This window comes from Silurus meridionalis, chromosome 19, assembly GCF_014805685.1.
Source record: "Silurus meridionalis isolate SWU-2019-XX chromosome 19, ASM1480568v1, whole genome shotgun sequence".
Taxonomy (NCBI): Eukaryota; Metazoa; Chordata; class Actinopteri; order Siluriformes; family Siluridae; genus Silurus; species Silurus meridionalis.
Window position 1 is genome coordinate 8,312,154 of NC_060902.1, and position 22,317 is coordinate 8,334,470.

A 22,317-nucleotide genomic window follows, 5' to 3' on the forward strand; every position below is an offset into this window, starting at 1 on the left:
GCACTCACAGTTTTAGTAGGTTTCAAATCAAATCAAATCAAATTTTATTTCACATACACATTTGTCACGTTTCTTGTCTCAGTTTCTACCATAGTGTTACCAGAATAAGATCTTACAAAAAGAAATGAGATCACAATCTTATATAATAAAATATTATATAATAATTGGTACATAAAAAATGTCTGAAGGATAACTTTTCTTGAATCAATCAAATAAAGTATAGTCATGCTAAACTAGCAAGAATTAAATTATACAGATATTTACAATACAAACCAAGACTGAGATTAATGTAAAGTGTCTAGTATATTTAGTTTTCTTTACAGTAAACAATTTGATTATTGTGTACAGATTATTTTTAATGGTAGTGAAATGACATGTTCAGACATATTGAACGGGTCCCAAAAACAAAAGTAAAACCTGGTGTTAAATCATAAAAGGGTCATTTTCTAGAGGGATAACGGAAGCATCTTATACTCAGACCAGAACAAAAACACAGAAAGCGCAAAGACTGGTCGTTTAGAGTCATCTGACCTGAAGGCACTGATAAACACAGCTTTAAGTGCAGAAACTCACATCTCCTACTAACATCTCATTACATTAAAAACAGAGATACAAGCAGCTCCTATGGTTTTAAAAAAAAAAAAATGGGAAGATGAGAAATTAGTTTGACAAATATTTTAAGCAGGTAATAACTGTACTGCAGATTCCACATTTCTTTTGCACTCATGTCCAGACACTGCCCTTAAAAATAAAATAAAAACGAGCTGATCAAACAGTTCACAAAACAACGTTTGTGGAAAATGACAAATGCATTTGATCAACACTAATAGACATGTAAATCAATTATACACTATTGTACAAACCCACAGATCGAAAGAAAATAAAATGTAGAGACACAAAATGATCGAGTCATTCCACAATTCTCCGAAGGATTTCAAACAGAGTCATAAACATTATCCCAGATGCATGTTTTGTGTGTGTATTCTCTCTCTCTCAAACAAATATTACCAATAAGGTAGACATTTCAGGCAGGAGGAACAGAGAGAGAAATCCTAGATTTTAATGTATCTCCTAGATGCCCTCCATCTTTTCACACATTCACATCACTTTCTCCTACATTATCGAATTTACTAATACTGTATTTCCCGGAGTATAATATGCACTTTACACTGCCTGCAATATTGAAGGTTGTTTTGTTATAAAGCATGTTGGTGTACGTTACATTTGTTTATAGTGCGTTAATCTCGGTAGCTGTAACTGATCCACAAATCATGTCAGCGTAACAAGTTTCCTACTTCATAAAAACTGCTTACCTGAGTGTAAACTAACATGACGGAGAAAAAAAAAAAAAACTTCCATAGCTCACTGTTCTCAGTCAAACATTTTGTAGTATTTGCTTAAATGAGATGAACACGATAATTATATTCACTTTACTAAAATTCTCTTATTAATTAAATGAATTGAGTTTTTTTTTATTTGGGTACAATTTGGTCAAATAACTTTAAGAATATCACTTCACCGTATAAATCACAATATGTGCAATGGGAATCAAGAAAGCATCTTATAGTCATGGAAATACAGGAACTGTTTTACCAAACCTAATTATCCCAATAGCATGTAATAAGTAGCAGGTTGAAAGTAAATATTGTGATGGCATGCCATTCTAAAAAATAAATACTGTTTAATTGGTTTGTTGGTTATTAGTTGCCAACTGATATTAAAAGTCCATTTACACTCCAGATAGAGTGATCTAATGAAGTCCTAACAATTTGAATATGAAAAACCTATTTCTCCCTACAATTAGGTCCAGAGTTCAAGTCCATCCAGGACTGTTTTTTTTTAAACCCATAGGCTTTATAAAAAATAAAAAAAAACCTGTCACACAGTTTTAAACAGAGGGTCCTATGTCTTCAAGATCAGATACTTACTTCAATCTTTTGATGTTATAGAGCCCTCTGTAGTCTGTAAGCTAAATTGCAACTGCTCACCTTTTCTACAAACATCACAGAAATCACAAATACATTCCTGCTGAAACGGGGCAGAGCTGAGCAGTTCTGTTCCACCAGTGGTGAAAAAAATCCACTGTGTAAAATATAAATGTACAACTGGTCACACACCATGTACAGATTTTTATCTGTCGATGCTACTCACTCCTATTGCTTTCAATTAATAAGACAGTGTCTAATAAGAATCAATGATGAAGCCTTAATTTGAATCAGACAAAACTGTATTAAAGTTTTAAAAGTAATAAAAAAAAAAAACTGTTCTTACAGTTGAGTTTTGGACCTGACCAAAATCTCAGTCATACCATCTGAATTTACTATGAAGTACCACACAATCTTGTTTTCTTCAAATCTGGACAGCTAGTCCGATAACCACTGAGGAACGCAGTTCATATTCAGGTGCATGATGCTGCTGTGGTATGTGTGAGTGGAACTGTAGATCCAGTATCATAATCCATATCCACCATGGTATGGTTAGCGGTACTAAGGCTGCTCACGGATGTGCCGGTGCCCATTTGACGCTCCCGGAGTGTCTGGAGGTAACTCTAAAGGATTCAATCAGACAAAGGCAAAATAGCAAATTAGTAATAGGGCTGTCGTAAAATTTTAAATTAAGGTACATTTAGAACAGATAAAAAATGTGCAATTGAGTTGCGTTTAATCCCGAATTAACTCACGACAATCATGCGCTTAATCGTGATTAAATATTTTATTCGATTGACAGCCCTGATTACTACATTAATAATGAATGTATCCCTCACAAGATTTACAATTAGGTACATTGGATGTGGAGGTATGGTGTGATTTTATGCGATGCGTAACATTAAATAATGAATAATAATGATGAATTGCTTAGTGTGTAAATGTGTACAAACTATTAATGAGTCAAACAATGTCTTTTGAGTAAAAGATGATTTAAAGATACAGTTTGGACTATAAGAACCTACAGGCTATAAACTTTACTTATTTAAGACATTTGCTTTGTAGCTCCAGCTCACAACTAAAGAATTAAACCTGTATGATGTCTGATCACCCACATTTTGGCTAAAGAGTTAAAGTCTAAATTTCCTTTCTGTCTAAAAAATTACTCTTACTGCACAGGTCTCATGATCAGTCAGCTGGGGGATTTTTAAGGATCCAAACCTCCTAAACCTCTGAATAATGTTAGTGTACAAATCTCTTCCCTTGAAATAAATCTCTGATTAACACAAGAAAATCTGTTTGGAATTTTGCATTATTTAAACAAAAGTGCAGAAACCTTAGCTGCATTCTAACAAAATTCAGAAGATACGGAAACTAAAGTTGCTGAAGGAGCAGGAATTGGACAAAACATAAATGAATGATCACGTTGCAGTGGTAATCACTGTTATAGTAGTTGAAAGAAACTCGTGCGCAAAACGTTCTGTACGCACAGCGTGGTCAGCTACAGTCGAACATCTAAAAACTATTCACATATTCACATTTGAAGAGAATAAATAGATCAGTTTGGTTCTATTGAAACTAACTGGAGCTAGAAGATCTCCAGCGTAGCGTTTAACAGGAGTTGGTTTACGGCGATACGTCCCCTCCTGACCTGCAGACAGTTGCAGCTTTTTCACATCTTTCTGTCTTATTCTCATCAGCTGCAACCTCCTCTGTCTTCTGTTTATGATCACTGAAAAAGAGAGGAGTAAACTCATAAGATGGTATTTTATAATAATAGGTATAAACAGTGTAACATATACACACACACACACACACACACACACACACACAAATAAATATATACATGCACACACATGCATAACATTATGACCTAATATTGTGTTGTCCCCTTTTTGCTGCCAAAACAGTTCTGATCCGTCGCTCACTAACAGCATTAACCAGCAGTTTGAGCTACAGGAGCTCATCTGTTGGATCGGACCACAGGGACCAGTCTTCGACGTCCTTTGACGTTATAAAAAATAAAAAAGGCGGAGTTAACGACATACGTCACCCGATTTAGCCAATGAGAGTAAAGAATGAGGTGACGTGGCTCTTTAACTCAGCCTCTTTTTTGATGTCATGGGACACTTCAGCCAATAAACAAGTAGAGAAACTACGCATAGGCTACGCTACTGCAGAACTCTATACTGTACAGTACATGTACTGTATAAATGTGATAGTGTACTGTATTTCTACGAATTTACACAATTAATTTCGCTATATTCTTGCAAATGCTTTCTGTGTGTTTAAAGTGTGTGCTAGGATGATTTACGGCTTAAACAATAACAAATAAAGCATTTTGGGGTGGCGTTCGTTTATTGAGTTTTTTCGTTTATGACCACCGCGATAAACGGGGGATTACTGTATATATAAAAAAGCAATCTGCAGTAAAAGTAATTTCTAATCCGTGCCATAATTAACTAAAATGCTCAGTAGTATGAAACAATACCTTCAGTGTGAGAAAAACCTTCAGCTGTGAGTTTCCACTGCACTAATGCTCCCATAATACTCAGCATAGGCCATATGCCCAGAATGACCCAACTGAACCAGCACAGAGGTGCAGACCGGGTGAGACGCAGACAGTCATAAATGTGTGTGACCAGCATCAGCAACTCCACAAAGTAATCAGCACACACTGTCATGATGGCAGCGCCAAACACAGCTGTGGAGATGATTGTGAAAAGCTTCTGCCACTGAAGAGTTAAAACGGCACACAGCATGCCAGTGCCAAGGAGGACACCTACAGGTACCTATATCACACAAACACACACACACACACACCAGTAAATACATATAGAAACATTATGTGACCATGATAAAATATGAACTCTAACTTATTAATACTTGTTTAGTTTATTTGCTATTTGGTTCGATTCAGGTTTACACTGTGTATTTAAAAAAAAAAACATAATGCTATCTACTAAGAGCCATGTAGGAACAAACGGAGATAGAAACACACACAGATGTGTGAGGACAGAAAAGGGCCTCAATTGTCAAGCTGGTTATAAACGGACATTCATAAATTAAGAAAGAATTTGCATTATTAAATAAATTGTGAAACCTAGTGTTTCTTTTTAAAATTCAACTAAATACATATTAAACATGGAAAAAACAAACAAAAATCTACAAATGAAGACAAATTATCAAAAGAAATCTTGTTTTAATGCTGTACAGTACTTTGACACTTTATTAGAGCCAGCACTAAGTGACTGATCTGGTATTTCTCAGTGTTCCATACACTCCTGAGTGTACCACCATCAAGCTTCATCTGACACACGCATGCCTTACTGCTTTTCCCAGCGTTTCTGTTAACAAAACTCCCAGTTGACGAGTCATTAAGTCACACAAAATACCAGCTGTCTCCATAAACATTTGCTGCTTAAAACAGAATGGAGCAGTTTTGCATGCACTGTCAGTAGATATGAGGAATTTATCTATTTGGAAAACGGAAGTCATTTGCAGGACACTTACATTCGTTTTAGTTGGCACCAATTAAGTGCAATTACTTTAATATAACATTTTTTGTTTGCATTTTGAACAAAATGTAAACAGTTCAAAGCATTCCAAAGAAGAAAAAAAAAAATTTAAATGGAATCCTATATAATGCCCTTCAAACTACAGTGTTCCAACAGCTCTAGGGTCTCAGGTTCAATCCCAAGTTTAACTTACTGTTGGTGTGGAGTTTCACATTGTCCCCATTTGTGCAAGTTTACTCCCACATTCCAAAACATTGGCCACACCAAACTGTCACAGGTGTGACAGTGTGACAGTGTGACAGTGTGACAGTGTGTGTGTGTGTGTGTGTGTGTGTGTGTGTGTGTGTGTGTGTGTCAGAGAAAGAATGTGCCTGTGTGTGTTTGTGTGAATGCCCAATAAAAGATGAGGAATCACATCCAGAGTGTAATTTTAGCTAAAAACATGATCTACAGTACATTGAGGGCATGTTCAACAGTGTATTGTGTCTGTTCTTACAGAAAGATAGGTGTGTTTACCTGCTAAAATTCATTCTGAACATCCTCATTTTATCTCCTTTATAAGATTGACATATTTAACAGAAAATGACAGTTATATATCTAACTGAAAATCATGCACACAATTATTATTAACATATTTTTAAAATTTTATTGATTTATGTTATATGCTGTTATAATTTATGTTATTTATGACAGTTTATGTTTTATATCTTGATATATTGTAGAAAACTTTTCACGGAGCTTGGAGTGCGCATACATTTATATTCAGCTCAAACACATGGAACACTTTTACTTGAAATAAACATTTCACATACTTCAGAAAGTGTATAGTGCTTGGACCTGCTAGACAAGCAAATGTTCAGTTTTAATCAAAAGCAACGCAGTTTATTCAATTACCAACAAGATTTTTTTTCCTCTACATGTAAATAACTAAAGTATTTGTATTTTCAACTGAAAGTTGTAAATTATATAAATTCATACAGTTTTTTTTTTTTTTTTCTTATTGTTGATGCATTTTTTAAAGCATACCCACAAAGTTCTGGGTGTGTAGCGCAGAGTGTCATTTGAAGTTCCAAATGTAGATAGCAAGCTATAAGTAGAGGCTGGACATACATATTGAAACTAACTCATCAACCCTTGGCATATTTCAGGAAGCACAGTGTGCCCATTCCCACAGAGTGCTGGGTGTGTAGGATGCAGAGTTTTCTCTGAGGTGCATGGAGTGTGTTGGTATATTTCAGGCGGTGCATTGTGTGCTTACCCACAGGGTGTTGGGTGTGTACAGCTGGTGTGTGAGCAAAAGCCCAGCGATGGCAAGGAGCAGGCCAAGCAGGATTCCAGTCATAAAGAGGCCAACGCTGCGCACTAGCATAGTGACGAGGCCACACAGAAGTCCAATGCCCAGGCCAATGCCAGCACTTGCCTCTATGCTCAGCTGTGTGTCCAACACTCGCTCCTTATAGCACAGCAGGAAAATAATCACAGAGCCAAACAACAGACCCGACAGGAACATGATGGCTTTGAAGCAGCGATAACCTGCAAGAGACATTTAATATTAATGGCTGGAAATATATTTTATGCTTTGTTTGTCACACAATGACATGCTACAACATATTTGAATTGTTGCCTGCATTGCCAGGTCTTGTGTGTTCTGGGCTTTTGGTATATTACTAGGAGTTTTTTTTTTATATAGCAGGATGAATATTCTTGAACCTTTTAGCAGAATCGTGTGTCCTAAGAGCTGCATCCTCAGAGCAAAACCTCATCTCCGTTTCATCCAAGTCTCAACTTAAAATAACTCGAGGTGCATTTTGGATTGATGGTTAATTGTCTGATGTTCTGTAGTTGCTCTCTGGTTTAACAACACACACAATTAAGTGAAATGAAAGGGAGCGGTTGCCTTAAAAACAGCACTAGTTCCCATAAAGCAGAAAAATGCCTCCCCCACACAAACTCCACATTTTATTGATTTGAAACAAAAACGTCATTATTTTAGTATTTTATACACAGATATATTTGGATATTCCGAACGGATTGTGCAAACAGGTTTCGCAACTGTGCCACTTTTAAGGTCCAGCGGCTGGTCAGATACGTAGCTCGTGGGATTACAGACAGCCAGGTCACATCGAGCACCATTTAATACACTTCCATTAACAAACTAAAGAACAATGAACTAATTCAGGTTTTTCCTATTAAGTCCATTTTCTACTAGATGTGACGCTGAACACCATCTGCTGCTCTAATGCAGAGAACCCGTAATCTTTCAGTGTGCAACTATCTGCTGTCAATAGAAATATTTGTTTATTTAATAATTATTCATTAGGATTAATTGTGTACAAAGGAATTCACATTTGAACTGTTACTATTATCATATCTCATATCATTTACTTTATACTAGTGCAGACTGAAAGTGGAATTCGGTTTATTCATTATACAGTTATGCATAAGGGAACGGCAGAAAGCAGCTGCCTATGTGGCAAACATTTTCATAACAGGTGATTTAAAGCCAATATGTTACTAATGCTAACCATCCAAATACATATGTTTGCACTGCACCATGACCTGCTATGCTTTTTATATCATAGTAGCCATTTAAAGAGATACCGATTAGTGGTCAGAGTGAGCTGATGATCCTTCACAAAGAATTCGTTTTAAATGCGGGTTTGCCCAAAATAAGGGACTTCGGAAGACAGCTGCCTTTTTAAGGCCCCCCCAAGAAGTGCAGCCCAAATACTACCAAAAAATGCGGACTACCCAAGAAGTCTTATACTGAATAAACATGGCAGTGTCCAGAATGAACTATAAAAGAAATCATCAGCACACCTCTAACTTTGCACAAGACCACGTCGAAAGGTTTAATTTATTTTATTTTTTTTCAAGTCACTCAGTTTTTGTGAACAAAATCTTTTGATCTCAACTTACCAAAAAAGCAGTAGATGATTCCAAAAAGGCAGCATGTAGATGAGATAACAGCTGGGACAATTTCATAGTTCCTGACAATTTCTAACAGACATGGATCTTCAGGGCTTTTTGCCGTCTCATCAGAGACAAGCCCGTCCGCATCGGCCATTTTAACTGCAGAAGGACGTCCAAAACAAAGCAGGAAATCAGCTATGGTCCTGAAGTCATTGGGACTGAAAACAAAACAAAAAAATATATTTTTATTAGTCAGGCTCATACACACGCACACACAGTTTAGTCTGTTGTCAAAAGGAATGTCACTAATTACATTCTACACGAGTATAGAAAACATACATTAGGACAAAATGATGACAGTAAATGACGTTGCATTACAAAATGGTGCAATCTTAAGCTGAAACACCCGAAATGCTCAGTTCAGGAAACTTTTTTTTTTTTTTGCCTGTTGTATAAACAAAACAATGGGGGTCCGAGGTACTGCTTATCATTCTTCCACAAGCAATCTGAAGACACACTTGCTGACTTGGCATCCTAACCAGCGACAGTTATCTGATTAGTCAGAGGAACTCTACTATACTATAAACAATGGCACCTGATAACATATTGCTCTCTCACATCCACACAGGGATTACCCGACCCACACCATAATACCATCACAGGCAAGGTGGCATTCTGTGTTTCCTGCAGTAGGAACCTGATTTTTAAATCAGTTGAGAATTCACAAAATGAACACTAGCTTTAACACTAAAATATACTGAGTCATCACAAGCCAACCGGAACAGCTGCAAGAAATTCCCGCCATTTATGTAAACCAACTCTCTCCACAAGTTCAGAATCTCACAGAGGGTAAGATCCAATGACTCCACTGGTCATTGTACATGTTTTACACCCTTTTAACCCATATCGAACTTGAGTCCCTTGGGGATGAAGGTATTAAGAAAACCACTTATGTCAGGACAACCATCTGTCAAAAGCATTTTCTACATTCTCTGTCAAAGTAGGCAAATCATGAACCAAACAAGTAAATGCCCTCCACAGAATAACAAAGTTAGTGAAACCATTCACTGAAGAGGTTGAGCACACCTTCCACACCTCTATAGACCAGTGTGTACTGTACATTGTACCATAAAAATCTTAAATGTACATTTGTCTTTTTAATGAGAGGTTTATGCATTGCAGCCCTACTAAATCAGTTGAAATATCACTGTGTGTGGACTGTACTTGTTGACAGTAACATTGAATGAAGGAATGATACACATTTTTTGCAGTGTCATGGCAACTGACTAAGTTGATTCCCTTCCCATGTAATTGACCATGCCCTTTTTGTCCTTCAAGATACATATCTTAAATCACCCATTTTTGTATGTTTCCAGAGAATTCAATTCCCAAAGCACACCTCATCAGATGCCATAAGCATTACTTCCTGATTGTCCTTTAAATGTTTGGTGACTGGTATTTTACTTGTGCGCTCTCAGTTGCTCTCACAGATAGAAACTCACAGATAGGCACATCTGGCTCAACTAGGCTGCAATTATGCCATTTCAAGAGGAGAAAAAAAAACAGCATTTTGCTTTAAGCAGTCCATGTTCACATAGTCACCCTTCAGCATGAACATGCTATTTATGAACTGAAACTTTTTCAGTACTGGAAACTAGAAAACAGATTTGCTGAATATACACTTAGGAAATTTTAAACATGACTATAAATAGGGATGAGTACAGAGTATTTTTTTTGAACCGCTACGTAATTGGGTCAATACCAAACTACCGATAATTTTCAGGACAAACGGAAGTTACCGATACTTTAGTATATCTTTGGCGTTATGGCAAATTAGAAGCTGCTAGTCATTTTCCGTAACTGAATGATGTTTCCACATGGCCGTCGTTATATATAGTTGATTGTTGGAACTATAGGCAAAAATGCCGCCACACTTATTTAAGAACCTACTGGCATAATTGAGTTCAGTGCTTCCTAGTGCCAAATCCAAAAGTCCCAGTGCCATACATGGCTTACGTTTTAAACAAAACTAATAATTAAGGATTTGCTCATGACCAGGATCAGGTAGATTTTGATCAAACAAATCTTAAAACTCCACAGGGAGTTCATACTTTCCATGGGAGATTGTAGGTTTAAATCCTGACAATGCCACAAAAATCTATAGTCAAGGGACCAAAATCTGCTGTGCTCTCTGGGTAGGAAGGATAACATTTTGTCTTTGTTCCATCAAACCAGAGCAACACTGGGCAATCAAAAGTCATCTGTTACATCAGTGTTGCTCTGCCCTGTGTCACAACATGACCAGAAGTTAGAAAAAAATGCAGTTTGTTTCATGTGTTTTCAAGCACGTTTTCGCCCACATCTAGTATGACAATGGTATTCCAGCATGACGATGCCCCTGTGCACAAAGCGAGGACCATGAACATGTGCTTTACATGGGTTGGAGTGGAAGATCTTGAGTTGCCCACTACAGAGCACTGACATTAACCCATATTGAACACTTAGGTTGAATTAGAGTGCTGACTGCACCTCAAGCCTCCTCATTCTACAGTAGAACCTGATTTTTGTAAAACCCTTACCTTTGAATGAGCACAAATCCACACATTTACATTCCAATGGAACATCTTCGCAGAAGAGAGGAGGACAATATAACAGCAAATGGGGTTAGAGACATGGTTAGAGTAGTGTTTATGGATGTAGGGGTTGGTCATATAGTAAGTGCATTGCACTTGACAGCATTTTCACCATTTTCTGAATTCAGTCTTTTCACGTCCTAAAAACAGTTCTAAAACAAGTCTCCTGCTTACTATTTAATTCAAGTCAAATCATTATTATTTATTTCTTTTTTTTAGATCTTTTTCTATTGACATCACACACCAAGAAAAATTATGAAAGATTAGTGAACTCGATGCACACATGAAGAAACCGTTTATAAAATTTGAGTATAAAAATTTAGAGAAAAATATAAAAGACAGTGAATTAAAGCTTTTAAAGACGCAACCGGAGACAAACATACATTTCCAACACTTAGTGGGTGTTCTCTAAACAGCTGAACGAATTCTGTAAGAATGTAAGGAAAGGCACTGAAACATGAAACAGTTGCCCCACTGAATCAACTCATTTAGAAAAAGTGCACATTTCCAATTCAAATACACAAGAATGATATCTTTCAGCCAATCAGGACGTAGAAAAAGCTGGCATTTTTTAAACACTGTGCACTTGTCCAATCGTCATCATTCCTCGCACTTTCTCAGCAGGCGTCCAGCTTAACGAACTGACGGGGTCATGGGCGGAGATCAAAGTTTTTGAATCTCCCTATAATGGCTTCATTCTCCTCCATATATAGAGAAAGAGAGAGACACACACATACACGGTTTGCATAGTAAGGCGAAGCCAAAGAGTAGGAACTTGTCCAGGGTTGTACGTGTGCTTTTTTTGCATTAAAATAATGTCGATTCACATATCTGTTTGCTTTGCATTCAAACATGCAGGCAGTGACAAAAGCGCATGCTGAAAATTCTGGATGCTTTGTGAAACTAAAACTTTGCCGCAGAAAAGTACTGAACTCTTTAGCACTAGCTTCACGGCAGCACCTTTGCTAGCAAACGATAAAATCCAGATGGTTGAGTAGAGGGGGGAAAAAAACAGTTGAGAGACTGAAAGATAGCAGAGCCTGACTCAGAGCTCCACTCCATTTTGAGAAAAAGGCTCTCTTTTTCCACTCAGCCCTCATTCTTATACAAATCACGAAGAGAGTGAACTCTAAAGGAGAGGGAGTGAAAGGGGACCGAGAGAAATAAAGAGATTAAAGCCAGGCGTTGGCCGTTCATTCTTTGAGGAAAACATGAATTTATTGTAATCGGATCATGACAGGATGAGATCATCGAGCCTTATGAAAAGAGAGAGGGAGCCCTTTTATAACCCCCACTCATTCACAGTGTTTACATGGAACTCGATCCGTTGCACGTCTCGTTTAGCCAGTTTGCGATCTGGCTCTTGCTGGCTTATCAGATGTTCCATTTACACATGCTCATAAAGAGCCTTTATTTATTTATTAATTTATTTTTTACTTTAAAACTGAAAATTCTATGACGCTAAGGTAATACCATCTGCCAATTTGAGATCCCCACAGTGGTACCAAACCACATATTTATAAGTCTGGTTATTTAGACAAAACAGACTAAACAAACTTCAAATTTACTGAAAGTCTGTTCAGAAACTGGCCCACTTACCCCATGTTCCTCACCATGTTGGAAAAGAGACATTTTGGTTGAACCTTTTTATACTATATATTTTATACTGAGTAGATGTTTGTGTATGGCAGAGGGGTAAAGGAAGTGAGCACACAGTCACCTGAGAGTTAGGATCAGAATAACAGCTGGCTGACAGATTTCCCATCTTGTGTGTAGCTTGTTTTGTGCATGTGGAGACTGTAGGGGAGTGCCTGAGTGTATCCACATGGTGGTTTTAGTTGTTTCGACTCTATAGGCTTTTATTTAAATCTTGCATGGCTTTTCCGAAAACTTTTCCATTTATGAATTGCATTATAGCATTTATTATAGCATTATAGCAACACCACAAGCCTTCGGAATAGCACCAACATGCATGCCAACATGCACAGAAAGCCCTACTTATAATATTTTTATCAACTGTACTACTAGATCATAGAGCTCCATGTTAAAAATATTGCTAAATTTAAATACATTATAGATACATCATCATGGTATTATTAACTAATAAGTTAACTGAGCTTCCATTAAATATTTACTAAGAATAAGCAGCTACCTAAACACTGCACTGCACAAACACAGGACCTCAATCCTGCTGCATCATGTGTGGAAACCAAAGCAGGAAAATGTCGAAACGTAATATAGTTAATGAACGTTTCCGTTAACCCTCTGTGACTTTTAATCAGGAAGGTGGCTTCAATTGTGACCCCTGACCCTCCTCTCCTGATCCCAGGATGCGCCAAGCAGGAAGCAGGTCAGCTCTGCTTAACCTTTCCCCTCAGACACGGGATGTTAAACAGGAAGAGGGGAACATGCAAGGGAAAACTTCAACCCACGATTCATGAACACATTGCCTCTGATAAGCACTCCCACAGCAGCTTTTCCACAAAAGAAGCCAGTTACAGTAGATATAAAAATATAAGGGATACACACCCCTGCAAAAATAGCAAGTTTTTTTTCAAGATGATATGTAAAATCAAAAAAAAGAAAATGAAACACCCTTTTTTCCACCTTTTGTAAAAGATTCATAATCACACTCAAACCCATATTAAATGCCAATTGGTATATATATATATATATATATATATATATATATATATATATATATATATATATATATATATATATATATATATATATAGCTATAAATTTAGATTTAATGAAAAAAGATCTAAAAGAATCTTACAAAATTAAAAAGTGTATCAACTAAGAGAACGCAACAAGATTAACCATTTTTTTTTTATTATTTCTCCTAAAACGATTTTATTTTGCGATTTCCCTTCGAGCTTGTTTCATCTGAAGATTTCTTACTCATGCCATCTCAGGGAGTTTTTCCTTGCCACAGTATAGCCACAAAATTAAAGAAACAAACCTATAGGCACTAAAGTAAGACATTCTTTTATACAACTTTATATCCTCCTTAACTCTGTAAAGTTTTTTTTTACAGATTTTACAATTTTCGACTAATAAACATGAATTGAGTTGATTCAGAAAATTCTATAGAATTCAAATAATTTGTGACTAAATTAGGAGTTTGTGCACAATTTACTGAAATATAATTATAGCTTATGCAATGATTATGATGTGCTTTTATATATGACTGGATAATGCTTCTTTCTTAAGCATAGCATAAGCTAAAGAAAAAGCATATCTAAGCCTAATAAACCAACGCCAAGTTCAGACTGGATTAAATCATCAGAGGAACATCTGTAAGGCCTTTGTCTTGAATGTACTTAGAGTAACAAAAGAAAAACTACTGATCTATGTGAACTCTATTTAAATAACTTGTGCAATTCTCCTGCACCTCATCCCTTTTTAAGGAGTGTTGTCTGATTCCACAGACACACAGGGAGAACACACTCCACATACACTCTCGTGGGAGCACATTGGGTTACAGCTGTGGCCTTGTGACAGGTTCTTATTTAAAGCAATTTATGGGTTCACTTCAAAGTTGCAAAGAACAGCATGCATTCTCTAAAATGTAGTGGAGTAAAAATACCCAGTAACACATTATAGTGTAGAGAGTTTCCCCAAAATGAAAATACTTCGATAAAATAAAGATACTTGGAAAATTGGTATGGTATAAAAAAAAAAAAGTGAACAGTGTAGTGGTGAAAAAAATACTTTATTGCTATCCACTATGGTTAGTTTCTAGTGAATTGTACGGTTTGCATTACATGGTCATATAATTATGCTACATTTGCAACAGAGACCAAAGAGGCACTGGAGTAGAGAATAAATGCTGCCTCTTTTCTACACCTTGGGTCAAATCCATGGTTTCAGCGACATGTTTTTTTATTTTTATGCAATTAATGATTACACAATTTTAAAAACCATCAATTTTTCTTCCTGTAATTTTTTTCTGTATTTGTGGCAGTGGTGTCTCTGATATGCACCCTAGGTTACAAAGTATGACCAGTAACAGTAGTCGAACATTTATTTCTACCATAACTGAGATAAAGAGTAATTATAGAACAACAACCAAGTCTGGTGAAAAACAGTACGATATTTAGCTTGTAATTTTCAGAAGCCAATGAAAACCACTGAAATGGATATGATCTCGACATTATGTGGAAGGTGATAAATGACAATGGTTTACAGTAGTATCAGCAATCAGTAGCCTGGTCACCAAGGACAAGCAGATTTGATCTGAAGCACTATTTATTTTTTATAGATTTTTTTTTTAGAAGATCATGGACGCTAGGACAGTAAACATCTGGTGAACGTTGGGTGGACCTTCCATTGAGGACAGCACAATAAGTTATGATAAAAACTTTAGATGACAATATATTCATTTCTTTTCATATTTAATTAGTAATACTGCCATCATCTAGCAAACTAGCACAACATATTACATTACTTTAGCTGCATTAGCAGTAGCCTACGAAAAACCGGGGATTGGGAATACACGCACTTCTAATGAGACACAAAGAACCTTGGTGTATTAATGGTGTGTCCTGGATTTGGCATGAAGTGGAAACGTTTTTCAGAGGGTCCTCGTGAGTTGTGCTGTCTGTTGTATTTATTAGAGACTGGAGGAAACGCTGAATCACCACTATTGTTCCTCACAGATTGAATAGAGAAAACCTACTGAGGAGCTGGCCCACACTCCAACCGCCTCTTCTGTCACTCGTTCAGAAACAGAGAAAGAAGGAAGGGAAGACAGACTCTAAAGAGATAGATAGACAGACAGAAAAAAGAAGAAGAGACAGACAAAGTATGGCTTTGGCCATGACTGCTGATCAAACCATTTTAGAAAAAAAGAAAAACAGACAAATACAGAGGGAGAGAGAGAGAGAGAGAGAGAGAGAGAGAGAGAGAGAGAGAGCGCTCTCCAGTACTTGGACCGTGATCTGAAGACACTGTGACAAACTTTCAGTAAGCAGAAGAGAAACTAAACTATATTTTGGGAAGCAATACAGTCCATGTTGAATCTCTCTACATGTACCGGATAAGGGATAATTCGTAAAAATGGCTTTTGGAGGAGTCTAGGAATACAAATCAAATATATTTAACATTTGTTTCCAAAAACTCTCCAATTGTCTGTACTGTACAAAGATTATGCAAATGAGACCTACACTGTAAAGAGCACCAAATCTGACCGCACACGACCCCCTCTCTCTCTCTCCGACACACTGATTCTCCCCACAGCTAAAGCAGTGAACAATAGCGCCCTTTTTGTGAGGTGGCTGGAGAGCTTCTTACTGCGAATGAGAGGAAACACAATAAAGGGTGTTTTGTTCTTTACTCACATGTTCGACACACAAGCAGAATTCAGAATCCAACTGTACTTCAAGCTCAACAGTCGGAAACACACCTGTGAATGAGCGGACGTGCTGAAGCATGAACGTGTGTTTGAGTTACACCGGTTATGGAAGAAATGAAAGGAGTCAAAATGGAAAAGATGCATTGATGTGACTGCCATCCACAATGAGGATGTCATGGTTGCAATAAAAACCTCAGACACTCCTTTATGAGCCATTATACCTTACATGAAATACAGCCGAATTGAATCCGTTCAGATGATTGACTAAAGTTTGACTAATTTTTTTTTTTTATTGTGGATTGTTGTTTGTTCTGTTTTGGTTGCCTTTCCAAAAGCATTCACACCTCTAGAATCTATGATTATAAGAGTGCAAGAGCAAAGCAGGGGAAACACCTCCCCTCCCCTCCCCTCCCCACTACACAACACAACCCTTATTTCATTCAGGATGAGACTGACTACACAGAGGTCATATCGAGGCTATGCTGCTCCCATGAGCCCAAGATATTTCTATAGTTATTTATTCATTTAATAATGTGTCCTTCTGGAGAAAAAAAATCTATTTATTTTTTATTATCGTTTACCAGTTAGGCATGAACATGAACACGACTGTCTAGGTGACAACCTATTTTAAACACGGTACATGACTGGAATTTAAAACAGAACCAGAATGTGGATAGTCATGTTTGTTTTTGAGATGTGAGAGCTGCTGGGTTTAAAAGCACTAACACACACACAGAAATCTAGAAATTCTAGACCATAGACCATAGACAATAGACCATCAGCCCCTCAGGTGGTCATTTGGCAACACCTACTTCAGACACCCAAATCCATTTAGAAGCCAATGCCCAATTCACAATGCTCTTAATCAAATCAGCTGGATGACGATTCAGTCATCTGGCTTTAAGTAATGGATAAGTAGGAGCATGTATAATGAGTTCTAAATACTATTTACATGAAGACATATCCTTGAAACTAGTGCTTGAAAGTTTTTGAACACTAGAATTTTCTAGATTTCTGCTTGATGACCTAAACCTGGAAAATGGACAAAGAGAACACGGCAGTTGTGCAACACAGCAAAACAATCCTGGTTATCAGTCCCACACCTTATTATAGAATCCATTTCAAAATCCATTTCTCAATGCAGAAGAGCTTCAGCTTTGGGATGTTGGTGGGTTTTCCGAAGATGAGCCGTTTCCTTAGGTCTTTTCACAACATTTTAAAATCCGTCTGATTTTGGATTGACAATCCAAACAATCAGGGAGAAGGCTTTGCAACCTTTCCCAGCCTAACTAGCATCAACAACTCTTTTTGTGAGATCGTCTGAAATCTCCTTTGTTCCTTCCATGAACATCTTGTGAAGCTCAAACTCTGAAAAAAATAGCCCTGCTCATTCACACCTGATAGACAAATCACTGATAATCAACTTCAATTTGCTAACCACAGAGGATTAAAAGAGAGACATTCGGAAGTACCAGGACAAAAAGTTGCCCATGTTGTGCTGCACTGAGTAGTAAAAGAAACAGACCACGTTTTTTTTTTTTTTTTATGAAATTTAATTTCACATTCAACACTGCATGTACTCTAAAACCAACAAAAAATCAGTTATAATGCAAGCCAGCACAGGCTAGTGATTTCTGACCACTGTTGTGAATACAGGAGGCAGTGTCGTGTTGGTGCCATGGAATAAAACGTATATCTCAAAGACAAACTTTGAATTACTGTGGGAAAGATATCCGAGCCAATCCAAATAGTTCAAACCGTGACCTACACAACAAAAGCACAAGGCCACGTATATATGCAAAGTAGATACTGACTTGCATAACACCACATTTCTGAGAATCATACATTTAAGAAAGACAAAATGTGCTACAGCTCCTGGGTGAGAAGAGAAACAGACTAATTTGTTGTCAGTCAGTAGCCTCTTATAACTGAACTTTATTTTTAGTAGTATCTGCTTAAATCTGTGTGAACTTTAAACCTTAAAATGACGAGGTAAGATAAATTTAATCCTGAATGAAATGCTGTAAAAGATCGGTTACACTTTAAATACTGGCCTACGTGAAATTCATAATGTGTCATGGGTATTGATTTAAAATGTCAGTTCAGTTTTAAATTTTTTTTTTTTTACCAACAAAACGAAACAAATCCAGATCCAAAAACGTAAATGCAGCCATTCATTCAAAACAGGTTTGGTATCCCAATTTTGCTTTAAGCTAATTTAACACTGAGCAGTGTTCTGTGCTTACTTGCAAAAACAGATACACCCAATACAATACTGGCAGAGTTCAGTTACTGAAATTGTTTTCCATGTCAGGATAAACAGTAAAAATCCTCCAACATGAAACTTGCGATAGAGGGAGCACATTCTGTGATCGATCGCCATTATCTGGGCTTGTTTAAAAAAAATTATAAATGAGATCACAAACAGAACCACATTTCAATAGTATGCTTAAGGCAGTAAGGAAGTTTTTTTTTAGGCTGCTATTGTGTTTTGCCACAGTCACTAGTGTATCTATAGCTGTCTAATGAATTTGGTCTAATCCTCTTCCTGTCTCTTCCTCTGCTTTTAAGTGAATGTCGCAGCAGCAGTTACACTCGGATAATAATGCCAGCATTTTTTCCAGCATCTGCACTCTGTTTTCACAATGGCACTAAATTGGCCACTATTGAAAACGTCACACTATGTATGTTCAAAACTGAACCCAAAAAAAGGAAGGTGCAGTGGTAGCTCAGTGGTAAAGCTGCTGGGTTGCTGATTAGAAGGTTGGGGGTTCAAGCCCCGGTATCGCCAAGCTGCCCTTGAGCAAGGCCCTTAACCTTCTGTGCTCCAGGGGCACTGTATCATGGCTGACCCTGTGCTCTGACCCCGGCTTCAAAACAAGAAGAAAGAAAAGAATTTCACTGTGCTGTAATGCATGTGTGACAAATAAAGGCTCTTCTATACCAAAAGCATTGTATCAGACCTGCTCTGGAATCATGAAGCTTGTGTTCTCAAAGTGATTCAGGTTCAGACAGACTGCTTATAAGGTTTCTCACACTGTATAACCCACTGTCATGTACAGTAATGACTAACACTGCTGTGATGCAAACCTGACTTTGCTGGCATTTTACACCCCTTAACCTGCCTTAAATATATAATATATACTCCTAAAACTTTGATGTAAATCGATAAGGCAAATAATGTTATTTAGTGGATCAAACACGATATGAAATGTGTGTGATCTCAGCAGCTACACCACACACACACACACACACACACACACACACACACACACATCACAAAACAATAGTTTTGGACAGGAAATTCATGGGCTGTTCAAGTACATTTGAGATAAGCGGAAAATGTGCGCAGATTCGATTTGTTTTTTAAAATCAAAGTGTAAGGGATTATTGCGAAACAAAGACGTAAAAAGGTATAAGAGGATGACAGCAACATCTGGTTTTGTCTACAAGTCCTCACTGGCCTCTCCCCTGTTCTCCGGCCAGGGACGGACTGTCTGAGTTTCTACTCCAGTCAGGACCATCTGCTCCAAACCAACTGGTGGTAGTTGCATCTGTGTGTATGTGTTTCTGTGTGTCTGTGTCTGACGGAGGGTGTAATTGGAGAAGCAATGTGACTTTACCACAAGACCCCGAATTATCTCTGGACCAACACTACAGTATATCCTGACACACGCTTGGATGAAGGTGCATGACTATAAATCACATATTGAGATTACATTACAATCCCATGAAGACTTGATGCCACATGCTTTTTTTACTTTCACCTCAATTATTTACATATGATTTCAAATGTAGGATTACTGTATAATTATATACATACATACATACATACATACATACACACACAAAAATATATACAGTTTATACAGGATAGAAGAAATCCTGCAGGCGGATATACGTTGTGTGAAGTCATGAGCTGCAGATTTGAGAAAGATGTTCATCAAAAGTGTGTGTATGTATTCCTATAAAAACAACTTTGGAACTATTTTAAATACCCAAAAAAACTATTACATGTATTATATATACATAAATAGGAGCGAACATGATTAATGCAGTGAACACCAAACTCCTGCCTTAATATCTGCGGTATAACCACACCGTCTGGTCGCCAGGTCATAATTAAACACACGTTTTGTTTCCACAAAAATCCACAAAATATGTGAACACAAACTTTTCGAAGCAAGTGTTTCTCAAGCTTTAAAACAAGTTCAAATAATCATTTTCAAGATGATAAATTATAAGCAATATAAGATCCAGCCTTAATTTCAGAGACTCAAAAGGCTGAGATGTGAACTTACCGACGTGGAGCTCCTGTAATCGATAAACCAGAGGAGAAAAACGCCGAAAAGCTGGTCCTCAGCCCGACCTACAGTGCTCAGAGTCTTCAAATACAATTAAAAGTACAGAAGGAAACACCGAACTACTAATGAAAAATCAACATAGTTGGCTTTTAGTTTCTTCAGTGAGAAAAAGTTTGACAGAGCTCCACTCAGCGTCTCCACTTCGGTTTGAAACGATGCAGCGCTTCAGCTAAACTAATCCCAACAGGGTTGCCAGATTGGCTTAATCAACTCCTTGGTTTAGCAGGCTTTGAAATTTGACCCCAAACTGGATCGGACTATCATATAAGAAATAATGCACCCATGAAAAATAGGTATAGATAATGTATAGTTACATTGAATTTAACATGCTGGGCTAGTACTGGGCACTGTAGCTAACCCTGTTCAGGGGAAAAGTAGTTAGAACGGTTAAAAGTCGTTAGAAATCACCACATGACGTCACATTTTTTGCCTCTCAAAACACATTGGGTAATACAGGGGGCCCCAAACACAGGCTGTGCATCATTGGATACTGGACACAAAAATACTAAAACTTTTTAATTCATTTTATTTCCATAATATATTGACATGTTCTGCACGTTGTTTTACTAAAAAGAAACTTTTTTTTTGCCTTGATTAATTAAGTTTGCACTGATTCGGCATTATAGTGAGTCTTATTTCCATTGTACATGTAACTAAATCTAATCCTATGTAGAATATGAACAATATGCATGTTGATGCTTGTGACAATATAAAGGCCCCGTGTGGAACACGGACAGACCTGGTCTATTGAAAAATTCTCTTGCGCAGAACTGGTCGGTTATGCAAAAAGGGTTGAGGACTGCTAGGTTAATACGAGACAGATGAATGTTACCCGCTGTAAACTTGAAAGGGCAAAAAAAAATTGGTCAGAATGTCACAAAGAGAAAGGATTATTATTTATTTTCTATCATATCGGACACTTTGTGTAACATTCCAATTTCTCTTTGGAATCAATCAATCAATCAGTCTGTCTGTCTGTTTGTCTGTCTGTCTGTCTGTCTATCTATTCATCGGTATCCTTAGAAAGGTGGATATGGTAAAAGTTTTCTGCTTGTATCTGTGGGATGTTTAACAGGAACCAAACTGGCAGTCACTACATCACAGAAACAGTACGGTTCAATCTGATGTGAAATGCACAAACACTGGCTATGCTTATTTGCAAAGATGATCTGATTGCACAGTCAGAATAAACTGTTTATATGCATCCAACCCAGAGTTAAGCACCTACAGAGAGTGAGTTTGAGTGTTAGTGTTACTACAGCAACATGAACGTATGAGTTCAGTCAGTAGAGTAGTCCAGCAACTGCACACATAATCCATGAAAACAATATTAAAATCATTACAAAGTAATTATTATTAATGATGCAAAACATTCACTAAGCACATCACATCTTTTTTATTATAAACATATTTAATGTGTTTAGTTTGTAATTTTCCAATAACACAGTTGACTGAGTAAAGCTAATGCATGTTACTGTCAGTTCTTTTGTATGGTTAGCTATTTTCTATGAATAAGAACCATCTGTTCTGGGGTGTGGCAATTTGAAATAGACACAAATAAGCCATTGGTTTAGGTTAGCCAGGTAAAGGTTTCATAAAGGG

At 37.2% G+C, this 22,317-nt stretch overlaps 1 protein-coding gene across 2 annotated transcripts; it reads right to left on the reverse strand.

The window, feature by feature from the left end:
• Positions 1-20: 20 nt before the first annotated feature.
• Positions 21-21,018, reverse strand: LOC124402288 (transmembrane protein 198-like). Of its 2 annotated transcripts, none has more exons than XM_046875213.1 (6): positions 20,653-21,018; positions 8,363-8,574; positions 6,702-6,976; positions 4,417-4,717; positions 3,577-3,657; positions 21-2,548 (listed from the first exon to the last, which is right to left on the reverse strand). In XM_046875213.1, the coding sequence occupies exons 2-6, from the start codon at positions 8,508-8,510 to the stop codon at positions 2,487-2,489; spliced, it is 867 nt and encodes a 288-aa protein (XP_046731169.1). In that variant the 5' UTR covers positions 8,511-8,574; positions 20,653-21,018; the 3' UTR covers positions 21-2,486. The 2 variants fall into 2 exon arrangements, with proteins under 2 accessions (XP_046731169.1, XP_046731168.1); XM_046875212.1 differs by having other exon boundaries at positions 3,509-3,657; positions 20,653-21,000.
• Between the last annotated feature and the right edge of the window lie 1,299 nt (positions 21,019-22,317).